Raw genomic sequence first — 20,819 nt, forward strand, 5'->3', positions numbered from 1 at the left:
TAGACAATTGTGATCATTAATTGACTAAATTCCCATTACTGTGAGCTCTGGAAACAAGACGGCCATGTTTGTAGTTCCATATCTGACGATCTGGATTTAAATGTGTTTGGCTGCTGGTAAAACATGTCAGATGAGATGAAAATAAGTAAAAATATTACAGCTAGTATGCGTCTCAGTTGCATATATATGTAAAGTTAGAAGTTTAAAACCACTGATTTACCAAATGTGTCCATCTCAGAGGTGCAACCAGGCGTGAACTAACCGCGACGTCACCCGTTGGTTTCAACGCCGAGAAAATGAACCCCGGATTTTGCTACTTCATGGTCGCCATTTTGAAATTTTTGGAGCCAATAACGTAAAAAGCGTCAAACAGGCTGGACTGGAGAGCAACTATGGGTGGGCCAGACTCAAGCCAGCCCTAAAGGATCTGTCAATCATTCCAGACAAGACTGTCTATCAAGTATAGCCACGCCCCCTGGCTCCGCCAACTTTAACGATTTATTTAAAATTCAATATTGATTTATTTTAAGATCGGCCACCTGATCTCTCATTTTGACCATGAAAACTAACGGGAAAAAAAATCCTGAGCTGTAGAAAATCAGTCTATCAAATTTTATTTTTTCCAAAAATGAATTGGGGTCTGTGGAGCAAAAGCTTTTTGGAGCCAATCCTAGCGGACCGCGTGATATTGCAAGTTTTTGACACTTCCGGGTGGGCTTCAATTTTGGAGCCAGATGCTACGTCCATCTTTATATACAGTCTATGGGTGCAACGCATAGTGGACATATTTTGAGAAACAGAAAGACCAGCAGCAGAGATGTTTCAGACCTTTTAAGGCTCAAAGTGAGAGCCGAGAAGCTACAGGATGTTCGTGAGAAGTGAATCAAACGGTCAAATCAAACTCTGAATATGGATCTGCTTTGTCTCTGTCGGTGTAACAGCAGCGGCTCATTTTAGACCTTCAAACTCCTGTTAAATCCTGACACAGTTTGAACATTATTTTATTCCCCAGATTCTGGACTAGACTTGATGCTGCATCTCAGCATCACTCTGGGAGTTTCTATTCTACAGTTTAAAAACATGTTGCAGTGCAGGTTTTTAAAGGTTAATCTCAAACTGAGTATATTTTCTTTACTTGTATTCGTAAGGAAACAGAATTTATGTTTTTGGAGTGTATGAGGAAACGTGGGGTTTGTGTTTACCACCAAGTCATTTTTCAACAGACAAGTCCTATTTTCATTAATACAGCTGTCAGAACTGGTTGTGCTACATTCAGTGTTTCACTGAATGCTTCGTATTTGTCCCTGTAAGTTCAAGTGTATTCTATTTGTGGTTTATACAAGTAATTAGTAATTGTGTTTGTGCTTCTGAACACTGATAAAATACATGTGGCACTGTACCTGAACACATCCTCTGGTCCTCGCGGTCCTTTCTCTGGTCCTGTAGTCCATCATGTGGTCTTCGTAGTCCATCCTCTGGTCTTTGTAGTCCATCATGTTGTCCTTGTAGTCCATATAGCCCATCCTCTGGTCTTTATAGTCCATCTTCTGGTCTTTGTAGAGCATCATGCCATTCTTATACTCCATCCTCTGGTCCTTGTAGTCCATCTTGCACATTTTTGCTATTAATGCATTGTTTTTTTGACAAAGTAACACCACACAAACTTCATTACATTTTGGCTATGAGTTTTATTCTGTTGACCATGAGGCCCAGCTTGTATTGTTAGTTGGAGTATAAGGCATTAAGTATTAGGACTGCAATTATCTCATATTTCAAATGTTAAATAACCTGTCATTACTTTCTGGAGTCGTTTGCTCTCTGAAATGCCAGAAAATGTAGAAAAATATGGATCAGTGTTTCCTCAAATGTCTGTTTTGTCCAAAAAAAAGTTAAATTTACCATCAGAGAGGAAATAAACCACAAAACAACTACATTTAAGAATCTGCAATAACAGAATTTAGACTGTTTTAATGAAAAAAATACTCAAACTGATTAACTGATAACAATAGTTTATTAATTTAACTGTTGACAACTGTTCTCTAAAAGCTTTAATTTGGGTTTGTAACGAGTGTAGTCCTGAGTCAAGTCCTCATTTTTTTTTACTTTATTAAGATGAACCAGTCATCAACAAGTCGGTGGTTACACTGACTGCAGTTAAGGCCAGCAGGATGTCCAGAGTTTAGTTTTCTAGACGTCTGTCTCATCCTCAGCGTCTAAAGCACCATCATGTAAAGAAATGAACATTAAAACGTTAAAACTAACACGGTGTATATTTTTAAATCAACCAACTTCAACATCTGAGGGCTGCATAGCATAGATATAGCAAATATTTGAATTTTACTTTAATTTGAACTAAATAAAGAAACTCATACTGTAACACTCTTAACAGTAACACTCTTTAATGTCGGCCATTTCTGCTGTGATTCCTTCAAACATTCAATTCAAGTCTTAACAATCCTGTTTTTACATCACCCGCTTTGTAAAAAATAGCACCTCATCTGGAGAAAATACAAAAAGAACCTGGAAGAGGAGTTGAACAGCTGTGAAGAGTGTCGGCCATGTGGAGTCCAGCAGCAAAAAGCTGAGCTGTGAGGGGATCGAACATGCATGTCCAAGGTGGAAACAAAGACAGAGGCAACTTTTCCTGCAGATGAACGACTGGAAGCTCCTCAGTGAGCAGCTGCTGACTGAACAGTTTCCCTGAAGGCAATAAAGAGTGTAACTGTCCGCCACAGCGAGCTGCACTTAGAGTTCATACAGTCACCTCGGCCTTTCTCCTTGAAGACACATGTTTCCTGGAGTTTTCCTGATACATTATGAGCACACAGCTGCAGTGTCTCCTCCTCTTCACCGACTCTTTGTCAGACACAGATTCTCGCACTCCTCTTGTGTCTTGAAGCGGTTCTTGTTGCCGCCGCAGCCGCCGTACCAGAACCGAGAGCATTCGTTCTGCTCGGTGTCAAAGAACCACATCATGGTGTAGTTCTGGCAGTCACCCTGGTCCTGGCTGAGGAGGCAGGCGTCTGTATAAAGACACGGCGAGCAGAAAGGTGAAGATACAGTCAGATTACTTGTAAATACAGAAGCAGGGCTGGAAGGAAACCTGACTCTAGATGATTAAAATATCTGCTAAATGTTTCAGTCTTCATAAAATGGAGCAAAAAAGGGGCTGTAACAAAAATCTATAAAAGCAAGTCTATCAGTCTTTTAGTTTGAATAATTACACATCAAATCAAATTCCAAAGTTTCCTTAGTCAACATTATTTGAAGTTTTCCCAGTGTTCTGCTACTTTTTACTGTAAAAAAGCTCAAGACCAACAGTTTTTCAGGATTAATCTATTATTTCTGACATCAGGACGAAATGATTACCTCAGAACAACCTTGTTTTTCACAGCTTTGAACTGGTCCAACATGGAGACTGAGAGCTTAAACTTATTTAACTGTTGCGTCTTTAATGATGCTCAGACAGCAGCACAATTCAACGTGACTTTACTTCACCATTGCAACATGCATAACAAGGTGCAGGGCCGGGCGCATACACAGCGAGGCGCAACCAGTGGACTGTACCAACTAAACAGTCAATAGGGGTGAATACACCACATCATCCCCCTTTTCAGATAGGAACATCACTTTAAAACATTCACAAATAATACTGCATATTTTAACAATATCAGCTTCTAAATGTAAGCAAGTATTATAATTTTTTTTTTTTTTTTTTTTTACACCCATGCTCACTAGTGCAGTAATTTATATTTTCAACATTAATCAATTTATAACTGATCAAACATCTTAGATGTTCAACATTCATTTTTAACTGGTTCAACATTAGAACAATGTTTATAACCTTAGCATGTCAGTTACAACAATACAGCTAGTGCTATTCTTGGTATCTTTTTGGTTTCTTTCGAACACGGTCAGAGCGCCTAACAGTCACTGGTAGTGGTTCGAAAGGTACTGAGGAACTTGAGGGCAGATCGGTGGTAACCTCAACAGGTGTGTCATGTTCAGCCTTTTGTATTTCTGTATCAAAAGTTTCAGTCTCTGTTTCCAACATATCAGGCGGTGACGATCTGGCACGTAGCTGGTCTCCATGACGTCTGTGCACAGTGTCAGTGTCTCTCTCCTTGACCTGATAGGAAACAGGACCTGTTTGTCTCACAACTTGTCCAGGAATCCATTTGTGAGGTCCTCTCGCTGTGTTGCGAAGATACACCTTGTCATCCATTTCGAAAGTGCGGTTTTCTGCCGTATAGTCATGTTGTGCTTTTTGTTGATATTGCTTTTTACGAACCATTTCCTTGGTGTTAGGTTTCAGGAAATCCAGTCTGGTGCGGACATGTTTGTGAAGGAATAAATCCGCTGGAGACTGACCTGTAGTGCAGTTTGGAGTTGTGCGGTATTGTAGCAAAAAGAGTGATAACTTGTCCTCGATGCTGCAGGGCAGGCTGGCAAGTTTCTTCATTCCAGTTTTGAATGTTTGTACGTATCGCTCTGCCAAGCCATTTGACGCAGGATGTCCTGGGGCACTTGAGGTGTGCAAAATGCCATTTTGTGTCACAAAGTTTTGGAATTCTTCAGAGGTGAACGTTGTTGCATTATCAGTCACAATTTGCTCAGGAAGACCATATGATGCAAACAGCCTTCTCAATCTTGTCACTGTTGCTTGAGCGGTTATCTGTGACATGCGAAACACCTCCAACCACTTTGTGTAAGAATCCACGATAATCATAAACATGTTATTCAGAAAGGGTCCCGCAAAGTCTATATGCAGCCTTTTCCAGGACTCCCCCGGAAACTCCCATGGATGGAGTGGAACTTGCTGTGGCATTTTCTGTTCAAGTTGGCATATTTCACATTCTCTGCAGACCTTTTCTATTTCATAATCTAAATTTGGCCACCAGGTGTACTTACGAGCTAGAGCTTTCGACTTCACAATCCCTTGGTGTCCAGAGTGAATCTCTTTCAGCACGGCTTTCCTCATTTTTGTAGGTACGATGACTCGTGTTCCCCACAAAACACAGCCTTGCTCTGTAGAGAGTTCATGTCGCTTTGTATAATAAGTCTTTAGGCTCTCATCTGCTTGAGTAGGCCATCCTTCCATCACATATTTGTAAACTCTTGACAAATCTGAGTCTGTGCGAGTTGCTCTTGCTATTTGAGTAGCATTCAGCGGTGCTTCATTTAAATGTTCTGCAAGCAGGCAATGTACTGTCTCTGAACTTAAAGATGTCCCAACATCACTCGTTTCAGGTAATGGACAACGTGACAGTCCATCTGCATTGCTGTGGTCAGTTGATTTCTTGTACACAATGTGGTAATCATATGCTGACAGGATGATTGCCCATCTTTGAATGCGTGCTGCTGCCAGTGTGGGTAGGCTCTTATATTCACCGAAAAGCGTCAGCAGGGGGCGGTGATCAGTTACCAGAGTAAAATGTCTACCCCACAAATACTGATGAAACTTTTTAACACCATAAATCAGTCCCAGAGCCTCTTTCTCGATCTGAGAATATTTCTTTTCAGCTGGGGATAGCGTGCGAGAGGCATACGCTATGGGCCTTTCCCCCCCGTTTGGCATTGTGTGCTGGATAACTGCACCGATGCCATACGCTGAGGCATCACATGCTAGAGTGAGTGGTAAGGCTGGGTCATAATGTGCTAAGACCCGATCACTTGTTAAAAGTTCCTTGCACTTCACAAAAACTGCCTGCTCACTCTCAGACCATCTCCAAGCAACTTGTTCTCTTAAGAGCTTGTAAAGAGGGGCTAATACCGTACTTTGCATTGGAACAAATCTCCCATAATAGTTAACAAGTCCCAAAAACGCTTGTAACTCTTTTACATTAGTCGGAGCAGGAGCTTCCTGTATAGCTCTCACCTTGTCCTTCGCTGGGTGAACGCCCTGCTCATCCAGTACATGTCCCAAGTACTCAATCTTCTCTCTGTCAAACTCACATTTGGAACGTTTCACACGCAATCCACTTTCTTGTAGGCGTTTGATAACTCTTTCCACATTGTTGTTGTGCTCCTCTTTAGTGCGACCAGTGATCAATAAATCATCCAAGTAAACGACCACCGGCAAATCCTTCATGATGTTTTCCATAATGCGCTGGAAAATGGAAGGAGCCGAACTGAGTCCAAAAGGAAGCCTATTATAGACGAACAGTCCCTTGTGTGTGTTGATGGTAGTGTACTTTTTTGAGTCGTCATCCAACAACACTTGCTGATAAGCTGCAGCTAAGTCAATTTTAGAAAATATTTTACCTCCACTAAGGGTTGCCAGCAGCTCTTCCAAACGTGGCAGTGGGTACTTGTCGGTCTCAATGGCTTGATTTACAGATACTTTGTAATCTCCACATAAGCGCAGTGATGTGTCTCTCTTTTGCACTGGCACTATTGGTGCGGCCCACTCACTGTGCTTGACTGGTGAAATTATGTTTGCTGCTTCCAGTCTTTTCAGTTCGTTTTCCACTCTTGCCTTCATTGCGAATGGGAGGGGCCTATGTTTGCAAAACTTGGGGGCCACTTCTGGCTTTACAATAATAGAGGCCTTAATGTCTCTGAGAGTTCCCAACTCTTCCTTGAACACCTCACTGTATCTGTCCAACAGGTCATTAACAGTTAGCATCTTAGTCACGTTTACATACTTGACCAGTTTCCAGTTGAGTCTCAGTTGTCTCAGCCAGTTTCTGCCACAGAGCGATGCTCTGTGCCCTTTAACCACTAGCAGTGGCAGTTCAGCAGTTTGTTCTTCATACTCAACTTTAGCTTTAAACTGTCCCAACACAGGAATGTGTCCTCCATTGTATGCTTTAAGTTTCACTTTAGCTGGATGTAAAGGCAGATGTGAAAACTTCTTCCAGTAGGTTGCCTGTGAGATGACACTCCTTGCAGCACCAGTGTCTATTTCCATCTGAAGATCCACCTTATCAATGGAAAATGTTGCCTTGTAAAGTTCATCATCATCAGTACTCACAGTCATTATATCAAACTCTTCTGTGTCCTCATTTGCTGTCATGTATTTTGTGTCTTTACTCCGAAACTTTTTGAATGACATTGCATTTGGATGTGCTTTTTGTACTTTAGTACGACATGCCTTTTTCAGATGACCAATTTTACCACAGTTGTGACATTTAGTTTCTTTAAAATGACACTCGTTTGCATTGTGGTTTCTCCCTTTGCATCTGTAACACGCTTTGGTTTTATCCGCTCTCACTTTGTGAATAGCACCTGCATTAACAAGTTCACCATCAGCTCCTCGTAGCTGTCGTGTGTCCCTGTCCGCAGTCTCCATGTTGAGCGCAAGCTCACAGGCTTTTGCAAATGTGAGTTTATCTTCAGAAAGCAATCTTCTTTGGCACGTTTCATTTTTGATCCCACTGACGAACCTGTCCCGCAGTGCAGAATCCAATGTCGCGCCAAACTCACAGTTAGCTGCTTGCTGCTTTAGCTCTGCTACATACTGGGCCACTGTCTGGTTTGGTTTTTGGTTGCATTTATTAAACCGGAACCTTTCTGCAACTAGAATGGGCTTCGGCTCAAAATGTTCTTTCAAAGTCTTAACAATTTCATCAAATGTCTTATCTTTGGGCTTTTCTGGTTGGACTAAGTTTCTTAAAAGTCCGTATGTAGTTGCTCCCATCACACTTAGCAAAACGGCTACATACTTTTCCTCCCCGATGTCGTTAGCATCTAAAAACTGCTCCAGCCGCTCAATGTAGGCAGTCCACGGCTCATTTTCTGGCTTAAACTCGTCCACTTTGCCAATATGGGCCATTGTACTCACTAGTACCGACACCGCGTGTCTTTGTCCCTCCGCAAATCATCCTCGTCGCCAGTTGTTGCGTCTTTAATGATGCTCAGACAGCAGCACAATTCAACGTGACTTTACTTCACCATTGCAACATGCATAACAAGGTGCAGGGCCGGGCGCATACACAGCGAGGCGCAACCAGTGGACTGTACCAACTAAACAGTCAATAGGGGTGAATACACCACATTAACTTTACTCTGAGTCGACTGCAAAATAAGTGATATCATGTCAAACGGATCCAACAGCAGATAATACATAAAACATCTTAAAGCAACCACTATGACACACAAAGAGACCAGAAAGCGACGCAAATCAGCAACATAGAGACAGACCCAAATACAAAGAGATCCTAAATGAACATGAACAGATGTTCATTCAATGCAAACAGAGACAGCAGTTACTGGTTAAGACACACTAAAGGACTACTAGAAGCAAAACGGCTGCAAAGTGATGCACAGCACTAGAGAACAGAAGCAAAATCCACAAAAGCACATGCTAACAGAGATAAAAGATACATTAAACTAAAGATTTATAATTATAACAATCCAAACAGATACACAAGCCACTAAACAGTGACAAAGACATACAGAAAGAGAAGAAAAAGACAAATCAACACTGAAAGCTGCTGTTTACAGACAGACAGGCGAGCCCGTTATCTGACTGTAGCAGCTCTGGTGAAGATGAGGTAGCAGATGTTGGTGAAGGTTCAATACAGAACACCATCATTCTCCGCTACCCAGCTTCACCTGAAAACACCTGAATAATCCATCTGTTGGTGCCAGTGCAGCTGGAACCTATTCTGCAGACAGTCTTAGTCTAATGCTATCAGTGAGACGTTAGCTGTGCCTCTTAGCCTGCAGCTAACACCAGCTGGAGCACGGTAACCTTTTTCTAAAGTCAGATTCACTTTAAGACTCTGTTCTAAATGACAGACAAGTCTCTAGCAGAATTACAACCTGCAAAAACTGAACAAGAAGCAGAGCCATTGACACAAATTCGGGCATTAGCTACTTTTAAAGTGGCTAATGCTATGCTAACATACTAGCAGCTAAGTTAGGAGATGGCCACACATTACATTGAAACACTGTCTGGAAAAAAGTAACTAATAATGCTTAAGGATCTGGACTTTAGTGGAAAATTAAAGTGATATGAAAGAAAAAGGTTAAGAAAACAGAGGAACAGCAGACAGAACCACAGGAGACAAATTGTTATTGATCTCAGTTGATCAGTAAACAGAGGAGAGTCCTAATGTCACATAATGCTCTGATACTCCTCTTTCTATTGTACATATTCAGTTACAATAATTCTTATTAATGAAGTAACTTTCTTACAAATTTCCTGCTATAGCAAGGTAATATGACATTTAGTGTATACAGCTTCCAAACATTGGTCATTGGTCTTAAATAACAGGTATCGTCTAACAGCTACAGGAGAAAAACAGGTCAGTTTGGTTCTTTAAAAACTGTTTGACTAGATGAAATGAAGGAGTTGAGTTTTACCTTTAGAGACGAAGCTGGCGAGCTGTGTCTTCAGCACGATGTTTGGATCTGTGAGAGACGACAGTCATAATCAACATCATCAGACCTGAGGTTCCACCTGTCGCAGTTCACTGGGGTTCGTTTAGCAGCACAGTCAGCTTTATCATTCAGTTCATGAGTCTGAACAGCAGCTGCAGCTTCACCATCAAACATTAAATGTGTTTCAGTGGATTTTAAAGAAAGAAATTAGATCATATCTAATCATATATCAGGCTTCATGAAATGGAAAAAGTAAGATTCGGTACAAAAACTGTCGACATAGAAAGACCCTGGATTGACCATAGAAAGAAACATTATATACCAAGGCCACGTTTTCACAACACCGTGCACTCAAGTTACGTGTTCACACGTTTTGATTGACTCACACCAGACAAGATTAAGATTAAACCAGTAAAGACAGAAAAATACTCACAAGCTGTGCTTCAATCAACACATTTTCAGGTTTCACAATAGAAAAAGTTGTTGAAAATAGAAAAATTCAAAAATCACACTCAGTTTTGCAAGTTGAATTTGACTTTTTTCTGCAAAGAGCTAATGAGCTTCATGGGACACAAACAGCTTTTCTGTCTGACAGAACGAAACACGGCCAACACCAGCTGACATGAAAGAACCATCACAGCCTGAGCGACCTCTACATGTTTCTCTGTAGATCGACAAAGTTTAGTTTGTGTTTTCTTCTTCTCTGAGCTCTTTTAGCAGCTGGCTAACGGCTGGTTTTGTTACTTCTTGTATTCTGTTTATTGCAGCTAATGTAGCCCAGTTGATATCTAGTTAATTCACATTTTAAAATAGTTTTTTAAGCAGTGTTTCTACTCCAGCCACATGGAAACATGATTACCGATTTTAACAAAGAATAAATACGTTTCCTCAAACCATCGGGGGTCTGTATGTGTGGGTTTTTTTTTTTTTAAATTTGGTGTCGAACTTAATCTTGACAAAAACATAAAGATCATTAAAAACAATGTGATGTTTCAGATCAAGTGTTGCAGTAAACCACCAGCAGACGGTTATTGTGTAGCTGAGCTCTGCTGTTCTGGCTCTTTTTGTAAAACACACACACAATGAAAACACTGGAACAAACTGTATGTCATCTGCATGCAAAATAGTATTTTGAGCGCTCAGTGAAGTAAAGACTTGTATCATCTACTGAGGAGCTACATGCACCAACATCTTCCTAGGACATAGTTTTCTGTCCTGCTGCTCTACATGCATCCCAAGTTATTTATAAATGTCTGAATTCACCGATTAGCACTTTAAACCTGTTGTAATTATTCAGTGAGAGAACACGTGAAGTTAAAGAAAAGCTTGAGGTTGCAGCAGAACAACAAACAAACAAGACAGTTAAAAGACGACACACATTAGAACCTGTTAATGTGGAACATTCGGCCTAATGACAGTTAGTGGTTCCACAGAGACGCTTCAGTTGCGGTGCGGTCAGGACTTACTGTGGGCGACACATGTCCGGAAACATTCATGTTCCGTGTTAAAGCGGTTGGCGTTGCCACCGCAACCGCCGTACCAGAAGGGAGAGCATGCACCGATGTGTTTGTCAAAGAACCATACTCGGACAAAGTCGGCACACTGGATGCCAGAGTCAGAATCCAGCTGACACCGGGCTGAAAGCAGAACACACACATTTACTGCACACGAACACTTCAGACGTCCAGGCAGCAGCTTTACAACAACAACACACACAGAGGGTTCAGTTCTTCTTCAGGTGTGACGGTAAAATAATTCCCTACTGGTGTGACTGGAAGACGCAACGTTTCCCCTGATGATGAATCCATTTAATGTTTGCAAAACGTTTGCTGGGAGTCGACTCCAAACTAACTGACACCATATCAGAGTCACAAAAACAACAGCAGACACACAAAAGTGACTCAAAACAACCACTAAAAGCAATGAAACAGCTACAAAGACACACAAAAAGACCTTCAAGAGATGCAGATAAACCACAGAGACACAAAACACACAAATTCACAATTACCACAAAAACCCACAAAGTGACAAGAAATAGATTAAAACTGACTAACGGAGATGCAAAACGATCACAAACAGATGCAAAACCAACAACACAACAACCACAAAGACACGCAAAATGACCACAAAGAGAAGCAAATCAACCAGAAAAAAACACAAACCAATAAAAAAAGATGGAGAATGATCAAAGAGAGATTATAGCTGTCCAAGAGACAAAATTAATGCAAACAGATACAAAACTAATGCAAATAGTCACAAACCAACCACAGAGAGACACAAAATTACTCTAAATGAATACAAAGAGTCACACAAAGCAAACAAAATAAACAAAAAAAAAAAACAGTAAGAGCTGCAAATCTACCACTGGGAAGAGAAAATGAAGACAAATGTAGGAGACACAAAATAAACATAAAATGATCAAACTGACCCAAACAGATGCAAACTAATGCAGCCAGAGACACAAACAACCACAAAGACACACAAAAAGACCAGAAAGAGACACAAACCAACCACAGAGAGAACAAGCCAAATGCAAAGAGACTCAAAACAAACACAGGCAGATAAAATAACCAGAAAGAGATTAAAATGGACTAAAGAAGGGACAAAATGAACACAAACAAGATGCAAAACCAACAACACAACCATAAATACATAAAAAATACTTAAAACAAATACAAAGAGCCACAAAGCAGTGACAATGACATACAAAAAAGTCCAGAAAAGTGACAGAGACACGAAATGACAAAAAACAGATACTAATTTATTGCAAACTGAGGTAAAAATCACCTCTTGGACACAGAATGGCCTAAAAAAAAAAAAAGACACTAAACAGCTATAGAGAGAAGCAACTACAACACAAATAAATGCAAAATGGCCATAAAGAGATCAAAACTGACTAAAAGAGGCAAAAATGTACACAAAAAGATGCTAAACTAACGCAAACAGAGACTACAAAACTACAAACAGATGCAAAATGACCAAAACAAGATTAAAACTGAGTACAAGACATAGAAAATGAACACAATCACACACAAAACCAATGCAAAACCAGAAGAAACCTTCTGACCAGGCAGATAGATTGAAACTGACTAAAGGTGATGCAAAGAAACACAAGCAGAACAACATAACGACCCACAAGATATGCAAAATGACACAAAAAATGGTTTACACAACAAGGTCTGACTCCTAACAAAGTTGGCTCCAAACTAAACTGATAAACCAACAGCAGAGACACACAAAATGACTCAAAACAACCAAAAAATTACTCCAAAAAGCTACAAAGACACACAAAAAGACCAGAAAGAGCCGCAAATCTACCACAGAAAGAGAGAAGCAACTACAAAAAGACAGAGGCTCTGCTCACAGATTTGTACAAGTGACCACACGGCGCTAACACAGGGGAAACGCTGGATTTCCAAATAATAATTAGTATCATTTATGGCTTTGAAACTACATAAACGAACCACTCTGAGAGGCAGATGTTGGGAAACGCTGCTGCAGAGAACACATGCAGTCTGATCACATCATCACAACACAGACAACACGGTGTTAACATAAAATACAACACGTGACAAAAAAAAAAAAAAAAAAACACGTGAGAGACAGCATTTAGGGCAGAAATATGAAACATGCACAATCTGTCCAGCTGACGGAGAGAAAAGAAGCTGAACACACAGAAAACTGCACATCTGAACTCTGACAGCTGTTTTACTTCAACGTCTCACCGAAGAAAACATTTGTTGGTATTTATTGACACTCATCTTTGGTTATATTTTTGGTTGAAACATTTAAAACAGACATTACTACTTTACTTTAGTATATCTGTCATATTTTAAGGCAAAGATTCTTCTATATTCTTAAGTATCCTTTTTCACCAATTTATTTAAATATGAAATAAACTCTACAGTGTTATTATAAATAGAGATTAACCTACCAATTATAGTGATGAACCTGCAAAACATCGATAAAGCCAACAAATCCACGAACAACTTTAAATTCTATTTTTACTCTATATTTTTTGTCAACAGTTTTGTGTTTTATTTTACTGTCGTTTTATTCTATATTACTGAATAAGATTCATTTGGAATTATAGTGAAATAAAGTTCAACTTAAGAAGCCGAATGTCAGCAAAAATGTCCGAAATGACAACAAATTTTCCAAAATGGAAAACACCCAAAATAACTTTAAACTTGTCCAGCGTGATTCAAAAAAAAGGTCCAAAATAGGCAAAACCTGTTAAAAATGAGTAAAAAATGGTCATAATTGTGACACAAATCATCCATCCATCCGTCTTTAATGGTTAGGTCTTAGAGTTGACCAAATTGACAAAAATGTCCAAAATGACTCAAAAATTGTTGTAAACCCGTTGCCAATAAGAAGTTCAAATCTTGACCCGACAGTGTTATTTATGGTCTATTTTATCAGAGCAATTTATGTATAAGAGATTAAAACTGTACAACAGTTACTGAAAATCCGACTTTACTTGACTGTAATCCATATTTAGCCTGACATCCTACAGTGTTACTAATTACAAAGCTTAACCTTTACCTTCATGCAGACTGTTTTGCGTTTGTTTTCATTTTAGATTGTTTTGAGTGATATTTTATTTATACATTCCGTTCTATTTTGTCCCGTAGAACGCGCTCATCTGTTAAAAATCCCCCTGATGAGTTAAATCAGCTGAGATCATTTTTCATGAGTGTTTCTGCATCAGTTGTGCAGCTTGTAGGTGAAGTTGTGGCTGGTTTTGTGCTCTGCTGTCAGGATCATGTGTTTCTGATGCGATTTTGTGTGTTTGGGTCGACTGTTTGTTACCGCTGAGGTGGAGTCTCTGTCTGTCTCCTCTGGTTAGAGTCTCGATGATGTCCAGCTGTCCGGTCTGAGTCCGTCCTCGGTGCTCCTGAAATGTCTCCTCCTCAAGCTGAGCAGAGTCCTGACTGGACATTCAACACAAAAACACTCACGTCAGTTTTACTGCATCTGCCTGCAGACGAGGCTGATGACCGGTCATTAAACAAAAAAATGAGGTCAGATTCTCAGAGTGATGCTTTCTTCACATCAGTCTTTTTGTTCCAACAAGACAAAAGAAGACAAGACATGATACAACAAGACAAGTATAAGACAAGACAATAAAATATAGGACAAGATAAAGACAAAAGAAGAGAAAATATGACAAGACATGATGAAGACAATACAAGACAATTTAATATAAGACAAGATTAAGACCAGATAAGATGAGATACGACAAGATAAGATGAAATATGACAAGATAAGACAAGGTTAAGATGACACAAGACAATTCAAGACAAGATAAGATGACAAGACGATAAAAAAAAAACACAAGTGACAATAATACAAGATGAAAGGAGACAAGATAAATTAAGAGAAAATAAACAAGATATGACAAGATTAAGACAAGACAACATAGGACAAGATTAGACAAGACACACTTAAACAAAATAAGATAAAATAGGACAAGTTAAGATAAGACAAAATACAATACGATAAAATAAGATGACAAGATAACATAGGTGAAGATAAGACAAGATAAAACAAGACAAGACGAATATAAGAAAAGAATATAAAGTAAAATAAGGCAAGATACGACAAGAAAGATCAGGAAAAGATAAAAACATAAAACAAAATAAAACAAGATAAAATAAGACAAGAGACAAGAAATGAATAAACAAGATCAGACAAAACAAAACAAGATAAGAATAATTAAGATAAAGTGAAATAGAACAAGATAAAACAAGACACATTTAAACAAGGTAAGATAAAACAGGATAAGATAATGCAAGATTAAGATAAGAGACAACATAAGGGAAGATAAGACGAGATAAAACAAAATAAGAATAAATTAAGACAGGATGAGACAAGATAAAGATAACATAAGTCAAAGTACGACAAGACAAAACAAGATGAGACAAAAGTGACAAAATAAGATAGGACAAGATAACATCAGACAAGAAAAATAAGACCACAAAAAGAAGATAAGACAATAAAAGTTAGGACAAAATTGGACGAGATAAGATGAGATAAAACAAGACAACACACAAGACTAAACATGAAAACACAAGACAAGATAAGTTGAGATATGATAAGATGAGACAACGTAAAAAAGGGAAGATTTTACTGACATTCATTTGCCAGATGTTTTGAAGCAAAATTACACAACATTCAGAAATGCAGCACCTGGCAGAAAAGCAATAAGAAACAATCAGTACAACACACTACTGAAAACCAAATAATAAAACTAACATAAGGACAGGGAGAACAGGAAGTAAGAAGTAGTACCGCAAATGACACTGAGGTAGTAAAGAAATATTATGTAATGAGATATTGCGCATGAAAAATGAAATATTGCACATTATACTGACTTAGCAGTCCAGAACTCACAGATTTTCCCTTTACTGTCAAAGAAGACAAAACAAACAACAATGAGATTTTAGAATGTGGATATTATGTTGTCTTACCCTGCTGTGAATATTTGTCCTTCATCTTGGCTGCTCAGCTCGTCACATGTCCGTTTTAAAGCGGGAGGAGGATACGAGTTCATTCCCTCTGAAATACACAAATATAGCCATGCTCTTAGGTGACCACTGTGCTTTATTTCAGCCTGCCGTGTTGTTATTAATGTGTCCACTGTGTCTCTGTGGGTCAGTCTAACTTCTCATGTGTATTTTTTAGAGATTTCAGCAAAATAAAACAATGTATATCTGGGCAAAAAGCTCCCTGCAGCTTAAAAAAAAAAAGATTTTAATAGAAATCAGCCTCTTGGAACAGATATTTATCTAACAGCATTAGGGATCCATGAACTGGTCTGATGACTAACTTTCATCCATTGGCTTGTTTATATGTGTGACATTCTCAAATTCAGCATCTAAATGTGGTGATTGTCCCCAAAGACTGGTCAAAAAGACTCATAATTTGCAACAAATTACCTAAAATCTCTCTAAAATGACTCAGAATTGTCAAAAATAGCTTAAAACGTACTGAAAATGACTCAAAAATGGTCGGAAATGATTAAAAAAAATGTGTTTAAAATGACAATCCTGTACAATGTAATAAAGAAATGTCCAAATATTCTAACATTTTCTAAAATGAGAACAAATTTGTCCAAAAAGACTCAAATATTTTCCAAAGGTACTTGAAACCTTTTCTAAATTATTCAACAATGGCTTAAATGACACAAACATGTACAAAATTACTCCAAAAACATCCAAAAGGACAAGTAACTGTCCAAAATAACTTTTTTAAAGATCTCAAAAATAATTTAAAAAATGGTCCAAAGTAACTTAAAACTGTCTAAAATGACATGAACCTGTATAAAAGTGAATGTTATTATATGCTCTGTTTCAGTTTATTTGCATCAATGTCTCAGCAGTATTTCAGTGATGAAGGTGGAATTCAGTATTTTATTGTTTAAATTACATGGATGTTAGGTAAAAAGTAAAATGGTTTATGCCGAACAGTCAAAAGTTATTGAATACACTAGAATTACATGACGGCTTTTAAATAAAATCCAGGTGATTTTAGTTCTGCCTTCATGTTTACTGCTCCAACAGTAAGTTACTGCTGAGGGAGAAGATGAACTCTGAACGCTGGAACATACATGTTCATAGAATAATGTGAACTGAACTCTGAGCAGAGTGAGTTCTTACTGCTGAAGGCGGACAGGAAGACTCTGAAGAAGCGCTGGGCGTAGTCCTGCTCGTCGGCCTTCAGTCTGCTGACGTGGATCAGGTGCTGCTGTAGAGGCAGACTGGCCAGCTCCTCCACCTGCGTCCGGTTGTAGTGATCACCGACCGTCACCACGAACAGCGCCACCCCCTCGCACTTGGCCTTCTGGGAGACGTAGTGCAGCTTGGCCTGGTCCTCCCAGGCCGTCGGGGTTCCCACCACGGCCAGCAGAGCCTTCCTCCTGGACGGCTGGCCGGCCTTCAGCAGCACCTGCTTCAGGGTGAAGTCCAGCGTCCGTCCCAGCGCCGAGGAGCCGCCCTGCTGCTGCATCTTCTGGATCAGGTGAGCCTTCATCAGCTCCTGGTTCTGGTAGGTCTGCAGGTCAAACTCCACCTTGGCGGACCGGGCGCCGCTCTGCTGGACCACGGCCACTCGGGCCCGGTTGCCGGGTCGGCGGGGCTGAAGGCTCACAGCCAGCTGCTCCACTACAGAACCCAGCAGCTGCTGGACGCCGGCGTACTGGTCGGCCTGCATCTCCCTGGAGCTGTCGGCCACCATGACCAGGTCCAGGTCCACCTCCTGAGGACGTGCCGGCTCCTGGATGAAGGAGCACTCCTGTGAAGGTCTGCACGGGTCTGAACAAACAACATCAGATCATTTGGTAGCTGCAGCCAGAACCAACATGAGCACTGGAGTCCTGGACATGATCAGGCCACATTTTGATTTTATGAAACAAGGAGGACCCCAACAGAAACCAGAAAATCATCTTCACATTAATTATTTTGTACAGAGGCAAACTTTGTTAACTTAAAATTAAATAATTAACACATTTTAGTTAAAAAAAAGTGCCAAAATACACACTATCATTGCAATTGCAAGAAATGTCAGATTTTCAACTTTTAAACAGCTGTAGAAGCAATCATTTTTGATATTAAAAAAAAAATCACTTAACAGTCATTTTATAATTTGACACAAATTCTGCAAAAAAAAAAAAAGTACAAATTCTGCTCTTCAACTCAATCATGAAGCTATGAATCACTAAGTTGAGTTTTTGACTGACCTGCAAAACATACAATTAAGGAAACTAAACTTTTTTTTAAAGATTTATACATAGATGATTACTATAGGTTTTCCCCCAAAAATACTCAAAAAAGCTCCAAACTACCCAAAATGACTCAAAATTGTTTACAATGACTTAAAATGTGCCCAAAATGACAAAAATCTGTCAAATATAACTCAGTCACTCAAAATGTATCCAAAACAAAAGAAAATGGACAAAACAACAAAAACTCAGGCAAAATGACAACACCGAACATATCACCTCAAGAACTGTTCAAAATGACTAAACTGTCAAAAATGTGAGTCAGAAATTATAAAACTATGGTTTAAAACTGACCATTCAGAATGTTAAAAAGGTGTCCAGCATGAGTCAATATTTGTCCCAAAATAATCAAGAGTGAAGGGTGTAAAGCAGAAAGACAAGAAAGAGCATCCTTATTTGTATTTTTTCAAACCTTGAAGTGAAGAACCACACTGAAATTGTGACAGTAGAAAACCTGCATGACTTAAAATGACACCTGTGTGAGGGAGGCTTGCTTCTTACCGTAACAGATGGCACAGTTCTTGATCTTCCTCAGATCAGCAGCTTGGTCCTGCTGCCTCCCCAACACCATGAAGATGGAGTTTCCAGTGTCGTCAACCTGAAAGCAAATAGCAGCTACAATCACACACAGCTCGGAGCTACAATACTGAAAAAATAATCTAAAAAGTCTTCAGATTAATTTCTACAGCTAAACATCTAAATCCCAAAACCTGTCAGTGGCTTTAAAAGGCATATTTTCTACAAAAAAACCCTAAAAATCACTTTATTGTACATGCCTCATTTAGAAATTTGCTCTAGAGATTGTGTGAAAAACTAAAAATGTTTTCCTCTGAGTTTTCAGGTGAACTGCAGGCAGTGTTTCTCCACGGAGCAGAGATGAAACAAGCATGGAAACAAAATTAAAACATAAATAGTTGAATTGCTCTAATACTTGGAGGCAGGTGACCAAAAAAAGGGGGGGGGGGGGGCACAATTACATGAGAAACAACTACAAAGCAATGACAATAATCAAAATAAGACCAAAATGCTCAAAAACACACACAAACTGTCCAAAACTAAACATTTCTGAGTTCTCTCTCCTTTTAGCCATGATTGTGCTGTTTCTATAACGGTGCAGGACTTTCTGTTGCAGAGAAAAATAAGCCCACAGTCTGAATAATTAGAAAAAAATGATTTCAGAGGGTTCAACATCCTGACATGCAGATGTTTGGTTGATAGTTTCAGTATCGCTTTCACAATCAGCTACAGCTTCAAACACTGAAAAAGTGTTTTTGGCAGTGAATCTAAAAGAAGAAAGAAAGAAGTCACGTGTTTGAAACCAAATAAGGTCAAGAGCAGCTCAGATGTTTAGTGTTGCTATTTGTAGTGCTGAAGCATTAACAAGAATCTGTCGGTCTGTCAGAGTGCCGGTGAAGCATGGAGAGCTGCTCACTGTCCTCTTACCGATCCAGATGTTCACTGGATGTTATCAGTTTGTGTGACTGAACTCATCTCAAGTCTGGACCCTCTGAACCCCAAAACCTGGGTCTGAAAAGCATCTTAAAAAAGAAATCCCTTTTGAATGTCTGCTTGGATGCCTCACTTTATGTCTGAAGCCAGATTCAGTCTGCAGGAGTTTCCATGTTTGACTTTCTAAAACTACGCACCTAAACGTGATAGTGGACCGCACTATGAGTAGTCTGATGATCAGTTTCCCTCAAAAAGCGTTCAAAAAGACTGAAAATTGTCCAAGCTTACTAACGATTGTCCAATATGGTTCAAACTTTGTTCAGAATTACTAACAGTCGTCCAAAATTAATAGAAAATGTAAAATATTACTCAAAAAGTGTTCAAAATGACAAATGTGTTTAAAGTGCCTCAGCATGCATCCAAAATGACTCAGTTTGTGTCCGCTTGCCGTCATTTTGTGTCGCTTTGTGATGGTTGTTCCTTTATATGGTGTTTTTATTTTTTTTTGTCTTTTTGCAGTTTTGTGTAGTTTTTATGTTTGGTTTGTGCGTCTTTCCCTGAACCCTACCTCCAACGCTCGACTGATAGCGGGGGCGTTCCTCAGAGAGATGACTGCTGGGACGATGTCGAGCCCCCTGTACTCCATCACGGCTCCTGTGATGTCATTAACCTCCTGGGACGGCCCGTTGGAGAAGAAGACCGCCACCTTCCTCATCACCATCCCTGATCGGACACGCTTGAAGACATTCTGAGCCACGAAGTGCATGGCGGCGCCCAGGTGACGCCTGTTGGACGTCCTCTCCAGGGCGATGTTCCTCACGGCGTCCTCCAGCTGAGTCTTGCGGTGGTAGTCCTGGAAGCGGATCAGGTACTTGGTGTAGGTGTTGTATCCCACCACGGCAACGCGAGCGCCCGTCGGACAGTTGCTCTCGGCGATGCTGACGTCCTCCAGCAGGGACAGGAGGGCCGAGCGCTGCCTCTCGAAGGCGGTTGGCGTCACATCGTCGGACATGTCCAGACCAAACACCAGCTCAGTGGGGTAGGCAGGACACAGCGACTGACCTGGAAACCAACAAAGAGCAACTCACATTCAGCAGAGCAGAGACATTTTAGAAGAATATCTGCAGTCTGCGTTTGTGAAATTACATTCTGACAAATCTAGTTTACCTACATCAAACTTTGCAGTTGTTATGCGTCACTTTGCTGTTGATTTGTGTGTCTTTGTGGTTGTTTTGTGCCCATTTCTCATCTTTTC

General features: G+C 39.8%; 1 protein-coding gene across 1 annotated transcript in view; it reads right to left on the reverse strand.

Moving 5' to 3' along the window:
* Positions 1–2,089: 2,089 nt before the first annotated feature.
* The window catches only part of col6a4a (collagen, type VI, alpha 4a), an 89,042-nt gene continuing 70,312 nt past the window's right edge, over positions 2,090–20,819 (reverse strand). Inside the window, exons 36-43 of the mRNA XM_051956925.1 lie at positions 20,133–20,626; positions 18,617–18,713; positions 16,995–17,648; positions 15,807–15,894; positions 14,146–14,267; positions 10,797–10,967; positions 9,313–9,360; positions 2,090–3,023 (exon numbers count right to left, since the gene is read on the reverse strand). Coding sequence (XP_051812885.1) covers positions 2,848–3,023; positions 9,313–9,360; positions 10,797–10,967; positions 14,146–14,267; positions 15,807–15,894; positions 16,995–17,648; positions 18,617–18,713; positions 20,133–20,626 — 1,850 coding nt within the window. The 3' untranslated portion in view covers positions 2,090–2,847. The remainder of the gene's footprint in view (positions 3,024–9,312; positions 9,361–10,796; positions 10,968–14,145; positions 14,268–15,806; positions 15,895–16,994; positions 17,649–18,616; positions 18,714–20,132; positions 20,627–20,819) is intronic.

Source organism: Acanthochromis polyacanthus, chromosome 12, assembly GCF_021347895.1.
Source record: "Acanthochromis polyacanthus isolate Apoly-LR-REF ecotype Palm Island chromosome 12, KAUST_Apoly_ChrSc, whole genome shotgun sequence".
NCBI classification, from domain to species: Eukaryota; Metazoa; Chordata; class Actinopteri; family Pomacentridae; genus Acanthochromis; species Acanthochromis polyacanthus.